The 18,308-nt window shown below is 38.3% G+C and overlaps 2 protein-coding genes and 1 non-coding gene across 3 annotated transcripts; 1 reads left to right on the top strand and 2 right to left on the bottom strand.

The window, feature by feature from the left end:
• Window positions 1–397: 397 nt before the first annotated feature.
• On the bottom strand, window positions 398–6,532 carry LOC105041242 (chloroplastic group IIB intron splicing facilitator CRS2, chloroplastic). The gene is made up of 8 exons (XM_010918121.4): window positions 6,173–6,532; window positions 6,022–6,106; window positions 5,842–5,909; window positions 5,046–5,096; window positions 4,885–4,958; window positions 2,968–3,026; window positions 2,796–2,872; window positions 398–780 (listed from the first exon to the last, which is right to left on the bottom strand). The coding sequence occupies exons 1-8, from the start codon at window positions 6,404–6,406 to the stop codon at window positions 664–666; spliced, it is 765 nt and encodes a 254-aa protein (XP_010916423.1). The 5' UTR covers window positions 6,407–6,532; the 3' UTR covers window positions 398–663.
• Window positions 6,533–9,560: 3,028 nt separating this feature from the next.
• On the top strand, window positions 9,561–10,438 carry LOC105041243 (uncharacterized). Its single transcript, XR_002164249.3, has one exon. It is a non-coding gene; the product is annotated as an uncharacterized protein (transcript).
• A 376-nt stretch (window positions 10,439–10,814) lies between these two features.
• Window positions 10,815–18,053, bottom strand: LOC105041244 (uncharacterized). The gene is made up of 5 exons (XM_010918123.4): window positions 17,759–18,053; window positions 17,594–17,670; window positions 15,680–17,482; window positions 12,592–12,721; window positions 10,815–11,823 (listed from the first exon to the last, which is right to left on the bottom strand). Exons 1-5 carry the CDS (start codon window positions 17,895–17,897, stop codon window positions 11,132–11,134), a joined length of 2,841 nt encoding a protein of 946 aa, XP_010916425.1. The 5' UTR covers window positions 17,898–18,053; the 3' UTR covers window positions 10,815–11,131.
• Between the last annotated feature and the right edge of the window lie 255 nt (window positions 18,054–18,308).

Below are 18,308 nucleotides of genomic sequence, written 5' to 3'. Positions count from 1 at the left end.
CCTCCATCAGACATTATTGAAATAACAAGGCGTTCACCTATTTCTTTTCGGGCATGGCGGAGATCTTGAGGCCAGCACACTAACTCGTCAATCCATATGGAACAAATCGAATTAGACAAAAGATGATTTATTTTGCTTGTCAACTAACAACTGTAATTATTGAGATTTTGCTCGAAAAACCCCATCAGACATTCAGATGCCCTCCGGCCTTTGCTAACAACCAAGAGATAAAGAAACAGGGGGAAAGGGTTGAAGAGATCAAGACGCTTCCTCCAGCATATCATCCGCTCAGAATCAAAGGGCCTCCTACCACATATCTGCTGTGACTTTGAGGTGGCTTCCTTACGCTCCGGTCTGTTTGAGCATAACCTCAAGAATAGTTGGTCTGTTCTAAAACTATAGCAATACACTTTTTCAGCATGCTGTTTCTCAAAGAATAATGTTTACAGAACACCAGTCTTTTTCTACGAGATTATCTTGCTCTACAAGAGTATTATAGTCCCTCCACAAACCCCCACCACCCCCCCCCCCCCACAATGGTCATATACATTGAAGCTGACGATGTTCACCCTCTAAAATTTGTAAACTGGTGGATCAGTGTATGCATCAGCTCAAACAGACTTTACACAAGTTTCTTCCCCGAATAAATATCTGCTGGCAATCTCAAACTTTGTGGTGCTTGTACTTCTGCACCAAATTAAACCGGTCAATGCTACTATTGAAACCTTTGAGTACAAGAGTCCTCACAGCCTCCACCCCTTGATCCAGAGCAGCATTCACCTATCAACAAACAAATTAGACATGAGTGTGTATATCTATCGAACATATGGCATGCTCCAATAGAAATATTGCATATCAGCAGAGGTCTTTATGATATGACAAATCACTTCACTTTTAAAAACAGATTACATTTTACATATTCAGAGAAACAGTCTAACTGTTATGGGGCTTTTTTAAAAAAATTTCATTTACATTTTCATTGGAATGTCTGTCTTCTAGAAAACAGATAAAAACAATCCCCCATAAATTATGATATAAGAATCCATTTCAACCCTGTTTCAGTTAATTTCAACTTGGATTTTAGCTGAAAAGGTGTTTTGCCCGAAATAATTTTCTAAACCTAAGCAGAGAGTTAACTTTAAGTTCCAGTATAAATTTTCATTTACATTTTGGTTCGGTTGTCTGTCCTTAAAAAAATAAAAAAATAAAAACAATCCCCACAAAATTATGCTATAAAAATCAAATTTGATGCTGTTTCATTTGTTTCAAATTGAATTTCAGCTGAAAAGGTTCTTTGCCAGAAGTAACTATGTAAACCTAAACAGTGTTAACTTTGTCTGTGTTTTGCCCATCTTTTTTGAAAGATAGCAAGAGCGAATGAAGATGCAATTCGACAGCCATTGTAGCATGGGTTGACACCAAACCCATGCCTAGGTAAACTTGAGAAGATGTTTGGAGTAAAAGCCTGGTCAAAAACTGATGTGACTGAATGAAGACATAAAGATCAACTTGATAAGGTATGGCTGATGACAGCTATTAAATGATATTTACTGTAACAGCTATCGATTTTTTTTTTTGTAAGGGAAGCATAAGTGAGTACTTAACGTTTAGGAATCATCAGGTAAGAGGATGATGCAGGTCTACACATTTTCAAATAAGATTAGGTCAGTGAAACATTTTAGCATTTACATTAAGCTAAGGTTTTGCAGATGAATTATTTGAAACAATTTATTTCGGCTGCAACTAACCAAAATAATGATAGTCAGCAGACGCAACATTAAGTAAACAAGTAGAATTTCCAAGTAAAAGAAAATGAAGAAGTGGAGGCAAAGCAATCACATAACGCAGCCTTGCAGACACAATGATATGCTTCTGACTACCATTGAATGGAAAACTAGAAATAATGTTTGAGAACGAAATTTAAAGAACATTATACTCTCACGTGCAAAAACGTTCAGACAACTTGTAACTATCATTAGAGATGTAGATCTTTTCAAGAGCATTTAGTCATTTGTTTTCTTAAAAGGAGGTAATTTATCCAAAGAAGAAAAAAATTCCTTTTGTAACAGTCTAAGGAAAAGTATAAAAAAAAAAAAATCAGAGGAAAAATTACAAACTTTTCAAAATTGAACTTGTCACTAGAATATTGAATTTGACAAGAAAGGAACAAAATTTTTCATAAGAGATATTCTTCAAACTATGCGTGCCGATTTTCAGATCAGAGGGTCAGGAACAGAGCCATTTAAAGTGATATTCGATATTGATGGACTTTAGAGAACCCTCATTCCTTCTCAACATTGAGAATGATCACCTGAAGGATAGAAAACCTGAATGAACTTTTGAACAACATTAGTCAGCTAGTTTACTCACTAAAATGATACAACAATTAAGTTGCAGTATTACATAATATGGTTCTTGTTAAATTTCGTCAAATCTGAAATTGATCGATCCTCTTACTAATCCAGTAGAACCCATATTTGTCACCATAAAACAAGATTAACCATTCCATATATAGGTTTCAGTTAAATATTATTGTGTTTCTTACATCTATATAAACCGATTCGGTGAACAGTTCAACCAATCACAGTGATAAACAGAGTCCCTAACACATGAACTCAGCAGTCCATCACATACATGTTTAGCAGTTAGGTTGGAGGCGCATTGACATTACAAGCACATTACAGGATTACTTAGTCTGCATATTTGGTTAGTCAAAGAAATTTGTACATTAAGATGGTCAAAAATTCCATCCAAAGTGGATGGAAACAATATTAAGCATTTGATGAAATCAGTACCTGCTCGCGTTCCTCTGCACTAAATTTCTGTAGCAGGAAAGCTCTCATATCCATTTTTCCAGGTGGATTGCCAATCCCTAAACATATTAAATAGCTTTAAATCTTCAGCACAGCAACTTATGTGCTTTCTGTTAACATGAACAACAGCAAGATGGTGAAGGATTTGACAAACCTATGCAAAGGCGAGGAAAGGTACGGCAACCATCCAAATGCTCCATGACGCTCTTTACCCTGAAGTGACCAGTTGTTATTTATCAAATAAGCATATCTAAAAGCAACAGTTTTAACAAACAGAACATCTACAGAAATAAAACTTGACATTCATCAGATGACCTTTCCGAGAATGTAAGTGTTATAACAAACATCATAAAGACATAAACAGTTGTTCAAAATAAAAGATTTGACTTTGCTTTTGAATAAAATTCATGTTGCGCAAAACAAGCACAGAGAATGAAAATCAATTCCCATAATGTTTATATAGCTCTATCAAGAGTAGGCTTAATCAAGGATGTGTCGTTGTGTATATAGTATTGTAGTTCCTTATTCCCAGTCACATCAACTTTTTAACGTTAAGGAGAGGTGGAAATTAAATAATTAAAAGACATAAGTAGCAAAACAGCCTACAATCATCTTTTGGTGAAATAGAAGTTAATCACTCTATCTTTGAAAGGAAAAGGGCTAATTTGAATCGAGTGGCTAAGAAGTTTTGCACTTTCTATTACATATTCATTGAAATCAATATTTCGCATGTTGCAGCTTGAGCCATACAAGATGGAATTCTAAAGGATGCATGGTTATGCAAATGTAATAAATATTCCATTCAATGATTTAAAAAGAATCTGACAGAGGCAAGAGGCTCTACTTATGGATATTTTGCCACCAATTTTTAAACGGTGTTATCAACCAAAAGATGACATGCGATACATTCAAATCTAACATACATGAATCAAGTCCCTTGGTTTTGCAGAAGATCCTAGAAAGGATAGGAAGGAACAATAGAACAAAAGAGGAAAAACATGGTAACACTGACAGGGATGTGTAATTTCTTCTTATTTATGAATAGTGAGAAGTAGTCATCAAGCCAACGTAAACAACAAGAAGACTTAGAAGAGAAGTGTTGGATGTAAAGAAGGTAACCAGACTAGAATGCAACGTGTCTAGCCTAGTAAGGGTTAACTCATTCAAGAAATAGTTTTTGTGCCCCTATCGAGAAACAATCACCAAGGGAACTACCCTAAGAACTCATCAAGGCAATGCCAACAACAAGACGATATAGAAGAGAAGTGTTGGATATGAAGATGGTAACCAAACAGGAAATTAATGTGTCTAGCCCAATAGGGTTGACTCATGCATGGAATAATTTTTCTGCCCCTATCCAAAAACAATCACCAAGTGAACTACCTAAAATCCTTATAACCATGCTTTAAAAAAGAAAGCATAATTCTTAAATGTTCAGAAGAAAAGACTTTAATGACCATACTCCTGATAAATCAACAAATTCTACAAGGCATGAGAAAAAACAAACTAAAAAATGAATAAGTTTACGAGCAAAGCATTTTTTTTGTTTGCGATGCTTGAAAGAAACATAAGCACCCACAAACAGAAGTGAATCAAGTCAAAAGATGCAACAATGATAGTTGTGCAGGCATCAAAGAATTGGGGGCTGTTTACCTAGAAAGTGGAGGCCTCATAAAATGTGACAAAGAAGAGGTAGGAACATGTTAAAAGGCACCAAAGTAAGCAAAATGAAAAGTTTATTAGATAAGTAACCAAGTCTGCAATATCACAAAACAAATGCACATGAAAATTTTCCTGTCCAACCAAATTATGACGGTGTCCTAAATTTCTAATCATCAAAAGATTCTGGTCATCGTCTCAAAATTATTTTTAAATGGAACTTCCCCCATTTCAAACATTTGTTTTGACTTACAAGATGCAGAACAGCAAAAGCTCACCTATTGCTGCCTCAAGTAACCATCCCTAAGTATATCGTGTTCCAATCAAATAAGACAGGAACTATTTAATATCATGCTCCAAACTAATAAAACTCAAAATCAGAAAAATACATGTGTATCTAAAAGGGCATTACCCATTATGATGTCCATGACCACCCTTAGGTTGAAGCCTCATGACACCATTTGGTAAGCTCATTTCATCATAAATCTACAATCACCAAATAAAACTGATAAGATAAGAGGTATTTGATAATAAGTTTTATATTTCACAAGGCAAATATTGTTTGATGCATACCAGTAGGATATGCCGCAGTGGTACTTGGTAATATGCAGCAAGTGTCCCCACCTTCAAATGAACATAGATTTGTAAGCTGCTTCAAATTAATACATCAAGACCCAGATAAAATGAAACTAGTGACATACTTTATTACAGCCAAGCAACAAATGAGTGACAACCTTCAATTTTGATATGATAAAAATCTTATAACAATGGAGAATAGAACTGAGAAAATATTCCTGTATAAGTCTTATGTATGCCACCACAAATGAATTTATAAATTGCATGTTTACTGTATATGGATTTCTCTCACCCTGTTTTGCATTAGTAACGTATATGAGAAAAACGATTTTACACAAAAAAGGGTTTCTGGAATTTGTCAATGTTTATTCGCACTTAATTCACTTGGAAACCGACATTATAGATTCAGACTTCAAAAAGTGTTCACCGTATGTACCAAATAAAGGCTACAGTCATAATTTTGGAGCCAGGAATTGTTTTTTACACATGAAATCCCTAGTTATTTCTTCAAATCATGAAACGCTAAAAATCACTTTTCAGACGTTCCACTGTCCAAAGGGCATGAAAAAAAAAATCAGGAAGAGTTAGCCACTATGTAGAATATATAATTTCCCAATATTAATAAAGTCCGAGTATGCATTCAATACAGAAATTACAAGATTTCAATAAAGAAAAAGGAAGAGATAAAACATTCGGGTATGAACAAGTTCAAAGAATCATTCAATTACAAAAACGATGTCTCTTTTACAACCAAAACAAACTGTTAATAGCAAATATGAAAGCAAGAACTCACCGACTCTCCGCTGTAGTTCATGTAGGCCTGCGGCTTCGCCAGCAGAATGGGCACTTCTCCAATCGCACCTGCACTGATTCCATTCGCACAATCCAAATAACCACAAAAAGATTAAAGAAAGAACCATCAACATGGTAGGAACCACGCAAAAAAAGGAAGAAATCGAGCAAATTTAAGTACCGATTCCTATCAGCGCCTTGGACTGTAGCGTATTCAAAGAAATCCCCACGTCTTGCGAGATGCGGTCAACCATTTCGAACCCAACCTGTTCATCGAAACGAGCTATAAACCAGTGGATTGAAGAGAAACTAGGAGACAAAGAAGAGCATACGTTGTGCCTGGTGCCGTGGTACTTGTTGCCAGGGTTACCGAGGCCCGCGATGAGCCACGGCGTGTACTCCACCTTGGCTCCCTCCGACGGTTCGGGCAGCGATGCGACAGCGCGGCGGGAAGGTTTGGCCGGGAGGAGGAAAAGGCGACGGCGCGCGGAATTAGGGCTGGGGATAGAGGTGAGAGGGGGAAGAAAGGAATAACAAGGGGTTAGAGAAGAGATGGCGATCAGCATTTGGAGGAGTGAGAAAAGATCTACACCGAAGCCCCCTCGTCCCTCCGTAGGCCGATGATTTTTATCTCACTCTTTTTCTTCTTTTATTCCAGAAATGGCAAGCCAATGGTGGCTTGCAGTAGACCCAGCCGAACGGGTCTACTACATGAAATCTAAGAAATCTAAGATAATTAAGCTGTTAGGGAACAGCCGAACGCGTCGACGTATATCGAAAGAAATCTAAGATAATAAAACAAAAAAAAATTAATTATAAAGATAATTAAGCATTCTTGGAAGATACATGAAACTTGCTAGTCCCCCGTTGTTGCGAGTATTTGATCAGGTCATGAAGTATTCTCAAACCTTCGGGGTAAGAACAAAAACTGAGCTTGATTTACCAAGAAAGTTCAAGCACTGCCATCTTCCTTAAGGTTACCAATTAGTCCTGATCTGTGTTGATTGTTTACAAATTGATGTTTGCATGATAGCATATGCCACCCAATTTCGTGAATTGGATTATTGCAATTTCTCCAATATTGCCACTCACCAATAATTAAATATATTGTAATTGATCAAAATTGTAAGTAAACAAAAAGTCCATAGGAACAGAACAAGAGGAATAGGCTTCATATTTGTGAAATTCCGATCAAACTAATACTTATGTTTTTTTTGGACTTAAACTGGTGCAATGCATGTACCAAAATGACTAGTATCAGGCCGGGCCAGGGTCGAAATGAACCCGTCTGAAAGACATAAAGTCAAGAGGCCAGACCGCCCTGCACCTGATGGGCCAGCTCATGTCCCTGAATATCTAAACCTATAAAGCCTGTAAAATAATTGGCTTTCTGACCCAGGAGCAATACTGCATCTTTGTCTTCATTTTTTTTTTTTTTTTTTCCTCTTTCTCCATTTCAAAGCAGCCGTGGCCCCCAATTACACCTTCTTGAAAGCAGTACTTGTAGCATCTCTTTGGGTCTTAGCCCGATATCAGTAGGTTAAGCAGCTATCGAATATCTCTTTTGGTTTAGTGCCTTGGCTTGCTTGTGAGGGAAGTCGTTGGATAAAAGTAGGAATAGTCCCATAAAGAAGAATCTGTAAAGATTTAGACAATCCTCATCTGAGATAGCGATCGAGGTCACTCGTTATTACGAAGTAGTTTCCCTTCAAAAAAAGATTAAACTTCCTTGAGCTCTCGTAGAAAGGGCAAGGACTACGAGCACTTTGGTGCAGCTCTAGCCTGCCAGCCCGAAAGAGATAAGGGCCCTTATGGGTTGCCCATCGGAGCCCACCTACTCCTGGGTGAGTAGTGCCCACATGCTCCAAGTCATCACAGTCACTAGAGCAAGCTTAGGCCTAAAGAACCCCTCCCATGACATCCGATAAAAAAAAGAAAAAGCTTAGGCCTAAAGAAACCCTCACCGAGGTTGTTGAATCAATATGGGTGCGTGGGGGTCCAGATTGTATCTTTTGCGTGCAAAAATAATTTATCTTTTTCACGACGTCAATTATTGGATTGTTCCTCGCGTGGCGGCATTCCAACCTCCTCCTTCCATCCACCTGCACAGATCTCATAGCATTTATTGAGCAATCCAAAGAATTCTATTACAAAGAATAGGCGGAAAAAACATGATTTGTGTCGTCATTCTATTCCAATGTTATAATGCCATTCCAAAATTCAATCACGGTTAATGACCATTATAAAAGAGATGGGGTCATTAGTCATGCAGAATTTTGTTAGAATAAAAAAAACCGGCCATGAACAACAAATGATAAGAGCAAAATGATGTTGCTAACTGTTTGACAAAATCATTGTTCAGATATTACTATGTATTTTTGCATTAACATATTTTTGTTGATATAGAGCAATAATTTTTTTTTTTTTACATAGCAAAAACATCAAAAAATAATTATTTATTTCATTATATCAGTGACCATCATTTCAATGACTTTTTGCGTGCGTACTTATCGCATAACGAGGGGCACTAAAAACTAACGTAAACGCTGTTATAATATTGTAATGGCAGTTACGTGGCAATGCAAGCTAGACTCATGCCCCACATCCACGAGGTTCTCTATTCAGGGCCCCACTATTACAAGCACATTCTTGAGCCCCAAGCCAAAGTAGACAGACCCCACCCATTCAAGTCATCTGTGGAGCAGCAGTCAACCGTGACAAACTTTAGTGCTCCGTGAGGCAAAGCCCCCAGCGCCGCTGCAGGCACCAAGAAATCGTTAGAGTTCAAAAATGCCCAGGACTTTGTTTGTCAACCACAAACATGCCACTACTTCTCCCCTTTCCCATCGCTTTTCAGTTTTTGCTAGAAGACCAGGATGACAATTTGAGGATTGACAGGTTGGTCTGGTCTAAGGGATGCTAATACGTATGCTGGTTGGTTGGAAGGACCAGTAGCAGAGGAGGGATACAATGGTGTGGAATGATCAAAATCTAAGAAAGATTAGGATTGTAGTTGTTGAGCATTTGTGTTTAATGTCTAGTATGAGACTGGAATATTGGTCTCACGCCTAAATTATCTCAAGAAGAAAAGAAAGCCAAGATATCATGCAACTATAAATTTTTAGAGTGAGACAAGAATTTTGAAGGCTATAGTGAATTAACGTATACCATCTTTTTGATTGTGTTTAAGAATTTGGTTTAAAATTGATAGGAGTTGCAATATCTAAACATCAATTTGAAAAAGTAAATCCTGAGGAATGCTGTTATATTGATAAATAAAAATTATTGAATGAAAAAGGGTGGTGTTCTGGTAACAAAGAAATCTTGTACAAATTGCCCGGCTGTCTTCTAACTTTTCTATTGGATCGAGTGCTAAAGTTACAAGACGGAATCTTCGTATGTGATATACCTTTGTTGCTTTAGGAATGAGAGAGAAAGAGAGAGAGAAGGGGGAGGAGGGAATAGGCACAATTGCACAATCTATAGTTGTGATTGGCTGCTTCTACAGTTGTACAGTGCTAAGTGGCGTTCAAGTAAATCTGTTGCCAGGGTGTTTGTTCAGAGGCTCCTCTGTCCCTCCGTACTCCCCACCCGCACCCCAGCAGCCACTAGCAGAAGTAACGGCTACCTGCTTTAAAATTAAAAACTATTCTAAATTAAAAAAACAAAACCACCGACCTTGGCTTCGGCTTTCCAGCTCTACCCCACCAGCAACGCCCCGCGTACTCCCTTGAAAGCCCCCTCCAAAACCCTACCACAGCCCCATTCAAAAAGGCCCCTTCTCCCCTAATCTATATAGCTTCAACCCCTTCCTCGTCCTTAGAAAAGCAGAGGAAGGGAAATAGAGGCAAGTACAAGCAATGGCTAGAAAAAGAAATCCCATCCTTGGGAGGGCATGGGACCTCATAGCCCTCTCCATCTCTCCCATAGCCAAAATGAAAAGACCCATCAGCCGAAAGCTCTTATTCTTCAAAAGGTCTAAAAGATTCAGGCTCCGCAAGCACTACAACTACGCCTTTGTTGGAGAGTACGAGTTCTCTCCTTCCAGCACTCCTCTCGTACGCCACCCTCGCACTCCCTCGAAAAAGAAGAGCTGTTTCTTATGTCTTCCATGTGGTGGGAATGACACCGAGTCCATTGGTGAAGAAAGCATCGGAGATGAATGGGAGATGTTGTTACCATATGTTGATGAATCTAGGCAGGAGCCGTCCGAGCTTTCAGAGCCAAGGGAAGATAATGGTTCATCATCTATTGATCAGAAAGCAGAGAAGTTCATAGAGAGATTCTATCAAGAGATGAGGATTCAGAGGCAAGAGTCTATGATGCACTATATGGAGATGCTTAATATAAGTTCTTAGATTTTTATATATTTTGCATTTCCCCTCTTTTGTTTTCATTAGTTTTGGTTGTCCACTTCTCTGCAAGTGAGATACTAGCATGTTTGGCTACGGAGAAGTTTTATATCTTTGTTGTTTGATTTGTTTCAAATGATTTGTCTTGTTTCATTCTGTTATTTGAAAATTATGATTGATGTGAGTAGACAATGTTATGTATGACTTAGTTTTCACTGTGTTCAAGAACCCGCTCCATTTTGTAGATAATTTACAGAGACAGTTGGGTAGGGTTTTTCAGTGGCTTGAGGGACCAGCTATGCCCTTTTCCCACAGTATGATTAACAGTTTTTAGGGTCGAGGCTTTAGGATCTTTCGGCCTTATCCCAAGCAACTAGCCTTGGTTACTTGCACTTAAAGCATATTATCACATTTGACTTGTTCAAAGTTGTTTTTTCCTCTCAAAAAAAAAAAAAAAAAAAAAAAAAAAAGGACTACCCAGACTTTAGTTCCTTGCACTTAAAGCCTATCATCATACTTCACCTGTTCAAAGTTGTCTTCTCCTCAAAAAGACTACTAAACAAAGTGATATCAATTTGATGCTGAAAATTACTAGAAAGCTCTATGAAACTTTATTTTCTGGAATAAGATACCACGGGAACAGTAGAAGAGACAAAAAAAAGGGGGAGTATCCTCTGACAGCATAGATGCAGAATGATATTCTTTGAAACAACAGTTCGCAAAAGCAACAACTCAAAAATCCTTCCACAAAACCCCTTTTGCAAGTACCATAAACTTTCTTGCAAAATCTACAGAAGATCACTTCTTCATTTTTGCTAATTACAACAAAGAGGTTAAATCTGCACTCTAAAATAAAACTGAAAAATCAATGAACCTTCTTGCTATTCATCCCATTAGTTATCTTAAATAAGTTACAACAATAGCAGCAGTCTGTCAGCATCAACAGAGATCTATGACCATTTCATCAACTAATGTTTGGAGTATGTCCGTCTCAACCTCCGTCCCTGTCTCAAAAGCTTCAATCTCACAATCCGTCCACTTGCCTGTGGAATGGCTCATTTCCTTCTCAATCATATCATCTAAAAACCTCCCAGCCAAAGCCATCCACCCTTTTATCTCCTCTTGAACTTCTCTTGTCAAGCGATCTCTGCTCAGAAACAAAGGCAGTTTCAACCATGTCTTGTAACCAGATTTACAAAACTGACTATACTTCAAATCCAAACACTCAATTATGCAGTCAAAGATAAACACTCTTAGCCAGTTTCTCTCCTCTGCATCTGTGTAATCTGAACAGCTTTTTGGCCCTATGACAAAGGCATGTACGAGAGTTTCCAACAAGCCAAGAAGAAAAGATTTTACAGAAAACTCTACCGTCCCATCTGAATTATACACGCAAATATTCTCGAACAGGAGTCCAGCATTCAAAATAGTCTCACCAGCATTGCTGAGTTTACTTTCTGGCAGTTTAACTTCACTGACCTTGGCAGAACTTCTATCGGAAAAATGGGGCATCATTCCAATATCAGACCTCACAACATCAATAGAAGTTGCTGAATCTAAAAGATCATTATCCAGATCAAACGACACAGCTGTGTTGCAACTCTCTGTCAACCCGAAATGCAGTTTACCTCCTGAAACCAGAAGCACACAAATGGACAACATAAGATCCTAAGTTCGAATTATCAGAGTAGATAAAAGGATAGCTTTGTAATTTACACTTTGGTACTACTGAATTTGACCTAAATAGATTTGGAATATCATTCTAGAAGTCGATGTCATCATTCCACGAAATATACAAAACAGTTTAGTCAAGAAGCACAAAAAGCTTTTCAGTTAATAGAACGGGCAAACCATGGGCAATTTCTCAAAATGCATTTTATCTTTTATTTTTGACTATCTACTGAATATAATGAAAAAGGTTTAATAGAGAAACTCTTATATATCCTTTTATTGTTAAAAGATTTACTGTATAACTTACCATTCTCATAGCCATTTAAATGCATGTCCTAACTGCTTGGATTTGCCTGGACGTGACATGATTATATGAAAAGTTACATGTAGGTATAAACACACGAGCTGACAACTTAATCTAACACTTCATAAAATTGTTGGCAATAAGGAAAATCTTTCAACATGAGAAGTCACAACAGACTATCCTTGGTTCTCAATAAGAAAGATAATCAATCTAAACAGACCATTAATTGTAATCAATCTTAACGGACCTAAAATATATGAAAACAATGTGCTATGCCTGAAGACAGCATGCTGGTAGAGACCTAGAGATCAATTTCAAATGTCTGAACATGTTCATACACCAAATAAAATTAATATCAGATGTAATAACTAATGAGGTGATGCTGTTATGACCACTTTGGCAAAGATAAGAAGGATTCTCACACCTAAGCTGCAATTGTGACTCCCAAAAGAGCAACTGTCGTTTGAAAAAGAAGCTTCAAGAATAGATATTGGGCTAGGCTGATCATTATTACTGGCCAGATATGAAGCAGAAATGCTTGCTTTTGCATCTTCCTGAGGAGAAAATCAATATGTCTATTACATACATGTCATAAGAACCTCATTAATCATTGACCTTGTTTAAATAATATTTGCCAACATTCTGACGTCACTGAAGAATGCACAGTAACTTAAAGAGATATTCAAGAAGAGCCGCTAATGAATTCTATATTCACAATTTAAAGAATCAAAGAGTTACAAATTCAATGACAAGCTATAAATTAACAATTTTTCCTACTTTAACATGCAAGATAAATTTCTCAGGTTCCATGTGCATCTGCTACAGAATGTATAATAGTCATAATCTTTTTCGACTTCATATCCTTATTATCAAATGTAACATATTTAGCAATCAAAAGTGCGAGCTAAAGCAGCAGATCCTCAAAAAAGGCAGATCAAATTTCCAGCATCAGCCATATTATTTAAAGTCGAGATATGGACTAATTCAAAACTCTCTACATGCTTAATCTCCATGCTGACCAAATGAATTATTGCAAAATGGAGAATGTTGGTAAAGTATGATACAAAACAAATCAACAATCTTCTCTTGTTGCCATTCCTTGGCATGGCTTATGGAGTTAGAGGAAACTTCAACTATATGCACGCATATTTTCTGTTTCCAACATATTACCAAGTGTTACATCATTCACTAAAACAAATGAATGGGAACAAGTAGCAGATCATAAAAGGGGAAGAAAGAAAGTAATGCGTAATTAAAATATCAAAAACCACACATGTGCCCAATAATTTCATCGGACTGTCCCTTCCAACAGCTGTCAGATTATATAAGAAAAATATGGAAATATTTTGTCCAATTATCTTTCCACTGGTTAGGCAATAAATGTCAAGTTCGAAGATGGAAGACTATGTTCAAACTTAATATACATGCCGTAGTTAAAACAAATGGGATGTGGGTCACCAGCCTCATTTGGCCACAGATGGTGTGTGCGCACTCATGTGTCTCCAAATTAGCTGACCCAATTCAAGATGATGTAAGGAACAAATTGATTGATGACAATTCCCTACCACATAGACCCAAGAAATAATTGGAACTCCCTTTATTGATGAATTCCAATTATAATTTTGGAAATGTATCAAGGTAAACCTTTCAGCCATGTCAGTTTATGCTGCCTTAACTAACATTACTGTTCCAAGAAAAGGTTACTCATTCTAAGGATTCTTCGTAGGAACTAGGAAGGTTAGTTGCATTCAAACCCTTTCCCATGTGCCTGTTATGAGGGACTTATTTTAATCCAATATGTCGACATAACTCGATATCATGAAATTATATCTGCTCATTTGTTGATGAAAAGAGATATTACAAAATCAAAATGTTTGTCAGGCCAGTCATGAAACTTCCTAATATTTTGATGGATCACACCTTAATCCAGACAGGCCAATCATATGGATATGACCAGGCTTTTTGCGATGGTTATGTGAGACTGGAATTCTATTTATTATAGTTCAATGATTCCATGGCTCAGATCAAGTAAGTTTTACATGATTAAAACAAGAAAACTTTACACTTGAACTCAAGAGAAATTACTTGTAGCATGTATTATGGTTGTTCATAAGAACCAAATTACATTCTTAAGCACTTATAATGCTTGCCAACATGTAGCTTAATATTGCCAAAGGCAAAATCCAAGTTGGTTATGAGGTGAATTAAGCAGGACATTCTCCTACTTGGGAAGTTACGTCCATGCTCTTCCATGTTCGGTAGAAATCTGCAGCATTTTTTTTATGGAAAAATAGCATGCTTGAAGCATAACATTCAAGTAGCTGTCCACATCATACATATCGTATGATACATAAGGTGCCACGAGGATACTGATATGACATATCAATGCACATCATGCATTGACTCGTATCGGTGGATGTTGGTCCATGTCTATTTGCATTGCAATCCCAGAGATACATTGTGATACAATCTAACAAGAATTGTTTCCCTTATATTAATTGGAAACCCCCACTTTAAAATTTGAGTTTCTTATGTCTATTTTTTTATTTTTATTCTATATGAAGCTAATTACTGTCATAACTTAAGTTAATTTCTCTGTCGCATTACGTTCAATACTAACCACGTGACTGTATGCAGGGTCCAAAAATCACATATAATATAAGGGTTCCAAAAAGAATCTGTTTCCTATTAGAAAGCAATTGAAAGGTGGTAGTCAAAAGAATAGGGTTACCCAGGGCATCTTGCATACCATTTGTGTATTGAAAGTGTCAAGTATACTTTGAACCTATTGCATGCTAAAGTTCGAGATGGTATGGTGTTGTACATGTACCATATTTTCCTCCTACATAATAGGTATGACCTACAAAAATTTGACCATTGCTAATTAACTGGTTGCTCCAAAACTTTCCAAAATATGGAGAAGCTGCTGGTAACTCACATCAATATCTCCTGATATGTCATATGCCAAAACAATCTAATAACTAAACTGAAACTACAAAATATATGCATGTTTTCCCTCAAAAAGACATTGTAATATTATGATGTGTCATAGCATTGTGCTCCAAAAATACAGTCCTTGGTTATTACAGAATTAACAAAAAATCCTAGCAAAAAAAAAGTTAAATAGCAGAGCAGTTTCTTTTATCCAGATAAAGCACAGCAATGGTTGTATTCTTAGGAATTATCATGAAATCAGCTGTGTAAAATATCTGTTTCTCTGACCAGTTGCGTGCAAGAATAAAGTGTGCAACAAGAATAAACTTGACCACATTTACAACCTTATTATAAAAGTTCAGTCCAGATGTTCAGTTCTTCATCTCAAGGAGGGCCATATGATGAGCACAAAAAAGGACCCAGTTTAGCTTATTATCTTTCTTCTGAATTTTTATTAGATTTCTGGAGGCTGAGGAATCAGGGTTGACTGCTATTAAGTGGAATGCTATTAAAACACCGCCGCAATGATACAAAAGGGCTGAAATGCTATATAACTGCCATAATAGGAAATAACTTACCTGAAAATCTTTGCTATTGTTACACATCTGAGATTGTGAAATGGGAAAGTTGGGGAGATCTATGCAATGAGAACGTATATCATCCATTGTGGAGGACCCACCAAAACAGTTGCCATCATTTTCCTCGGTTATGGGAGCTCCTCCAGTGAGTGCAGATATCAAGTCTTCGAGAATGGAAGCAGTAGATCGCGCATCTCTTTTACCTAATTCATCCTGATCCAAGGAGGTCAGTTCTCTTATTTTTTGTTCAAGAAGATTACTTAGCTCATCTCCACTCAGAGCTGTCCTCCTCTGTGGCATTGAGTTTCCACTCTTTGGATTCAATACAAAATTCTTTGGACGAGAAGAGTCATGACTGATTTCACCTTGGCCCCCGCTCTTCTCAACCACTTCTCTATAGGAGCAAGGCCTAGTTGCATGCTTCATTGGTGAATTGAACACGAAAGATACTATATCATTATTCCTACCACTAAAACTATGACCACCATCCTTCTGTAACTCACTTTTCACACAGTTCCGATTGATAGCCCTACTGCTGCTAGGCATTGTCGTTTTACGGTTAATCAAATGACTTCCAACAATTCTTGGCTTCTCAAATGTTGAATTGACTGCACCCACGTTCTCAAAGTGAGAAGAATTTATCGTTCTTTTGCGTGGTATGTTTCTTTCCCAACCATTCCTACCCGTTTCCATTCTATGTCTTTCTGGCTCTTTACTAGTTGATCTCATACGTGAGCAATTGTTCATATTTCTGTTCAAAGCTACAAAATCTTTTGGCTCATTTGACTCATTTAGGTCTCTTCTACCCTGTCTTCTACCACACTCCTTAAAACCAGGGGCCACTTTATCTCTAACCGGTGTCGGCTGATTTTGCCTCAAAATCTTCTTCTTAGGAATAGTCCTTGGCGCTAGATCCTGCTGAGGCTTGCATGGATCTTGATCATTTTGTACATGTTTCTTCCTTTCCGTAAAGTCATGCAATTTACTCTGCACATTGACCTTAGCTTGAACTGCAAGAGATGTTTGACTCTGCTTGCTCTCCATAAATGACAACTTGGTTTTACCCTCTAAACAACTGTCATGAGAGGAAGAAGCATTGCTCAACTCCAAAGCAGATGACCCATGCTCATTTTCTATCGGCTCTTTTGCCCCTAACCTCAATTCTGACACTTCTACCAAACTCCCACAGCTCCTGCAAGATCCAACAAGGGAACCACTCAATAATTCTTGAGATCTCTTCGAGCTTGCGAAAGCAGCAGATCCTTCTGCTGCATTGGCTTGCGAAGAACTCATATAGGTCAGAGCACATTTATCCCGATTCCTAGACTGCAAACCAGGCTCCAAAATCCTCGTCGCCGCCTGCACAAGCCTGGCCCTGTGAGTCCCTGAGAGCAATCTGGGGCTCTTCACAGGCGATGCCAGCTTGCGGTGCTGCTTCCTCGACCGGGATGACAGCACATTCTTGCTGAACAACAACACATCAGATCCAGCCCAGGCAGCATTAGCCGGCTGCCTCTCCAAAAATCCTCCGGTCTTCTGGAGCTTCTGTGGCCTCGATTCAAGCTTCCCAAGTCCACCATTTTCCAGACATAGATCTTGGTCAAGCCTCGGAAAGTCAGAACCACCTTTCTCCCTACTTTTCTCCGATTCAGAATCCAAAGACTTCCTTGGCTTTTCTCTGGTGACAACAGGCATAGATTCCAGACCCATCAGCCTGGCCACCAGGCCAGGAGCTCGCATTTCATCACCAAGATCATCTGATTCCTTCGCATTCGGGAAACCCCCACGGTTCTCATCCGCAATCTAACATTTTAAAGGAGATGCAAAAAAATAAATAAATAACAACCACATTGCATTCTCCATCAAATCCACCAATTTTTTTGAAAAAAAATGTCGAGGACAAATCAGTAGTACCAGAAGCAGCTTGGCCATAGGCATTTTGTCATCGCCGCCGCCACCGACCTTCTTCGATACCCTCTTCGCGGTTCTAACTGCAATGCACAAGAGAAGACACGTGAAATGGATACGAAATACAGCAGAGCACTAAAACAAATGAAAGATCGCGTGATCTTATTCGACCTGGAGGGAGGAGTCTCTTGGAGAAGAGCTTCTTCTTGGCGAGCCTCCGGTTCCAGTCGAGGAGCTGGAAGAAGATACCGACGCATCCACCCGGCCGCTGATGCTGGGGCTGCCGCTTCTCCGTTATCGCCAGACTCATCTCTCTCCCACAGCCTCTCAGATCTTTACAAAAGACCAAAAAGAATAGGGTAAAAAGGGGACCCCTTGGAATACTTGCCCCACGAAGCCTCCATCCAAGAAGACCAAGAGGTAATGTGGCTACAAGAGACTCTGAGAAAAGGAAAAGGGGGTAACATTAGAGAGCCAGGCAGAGTAGCTGTAAAGCAATACAAGACCCATGAAGCAAATAAAGGGGTGTAGAAAGAACGGAGAACGATGCAGGAAATAGGGACGAAAAGTGTGGAAATCTGAGAAGCCTAGAAAGAAGCGTGCGGTGTCGGAGGGGATTCTCGCTTGCGAGGAAAGCTATCTCTCCTCCCCCCCCCCCAACCCACTCTCTCCACCAGTGTGATTTTTTAAGTATATTTATCTGAGATAGAGTTATAAGTCC

The sequence above is a fragment of the Elaeis guineensis genome, chromosome 3 (genome assembly GCF_000442705.2).
Source record: "Elaeis guineensis isolate ETL-2024a chromosome 3, EG11, whole genome shotgun sequence".
NCBI lineage: Eukaryota > Viridiplantae > Streptophyta > Magnoliopsida > Arecales > Arecaceae > Elaeis > Elaeis guineensis.
This window is presented reverse-complemented; position numbering and strand designations above follow the sequence as displayed.

Coding starts and splice junctions, on each gene's coding strand:
- LOC105041242 (XM_010918121.4), bottom strand. CDS start 6,406: ATGCTGATCGCCATCTCTTCTCTAACCCCTTGTTATTCCTTTCTTCCC. Junction 6,107..6,172: donor ACCACGGCACCAGGCACAAC/GTATGCTCTTCT, acceptor TTCGATGAACAG/GTTGGGTTCGAAATGGTTGA. Junction 2,873..2,967: donor CTTTCCTCGCCTTTGCATAG/GTTTGTCAAATC, acceptor TAATATGTTTAG/GGATTGGCAATCCACCTGGA.
- LOC105041244 (XM_010918123.4), bottom strand. CDS start 17,897: ATGAGTCTGGCGATAACGGAGAAGCGGCAGCCCCAGCATCAGCGGCCG. Junction 17,671..17,758: donor CAAGAGACTCCTCCCTCCAG/GTCGAATAAGAT, acceptor TGTGCATTGCAG/TTAGAACCGCGAAGAGGGTA. Junction 12,722..15,679: donor ACAATAGCAAAGATTTTCAG/GTAAGTTATTTC, acceptor TTTTCTCCTCAG/GAAGATGCAAAAGCAAGCAT.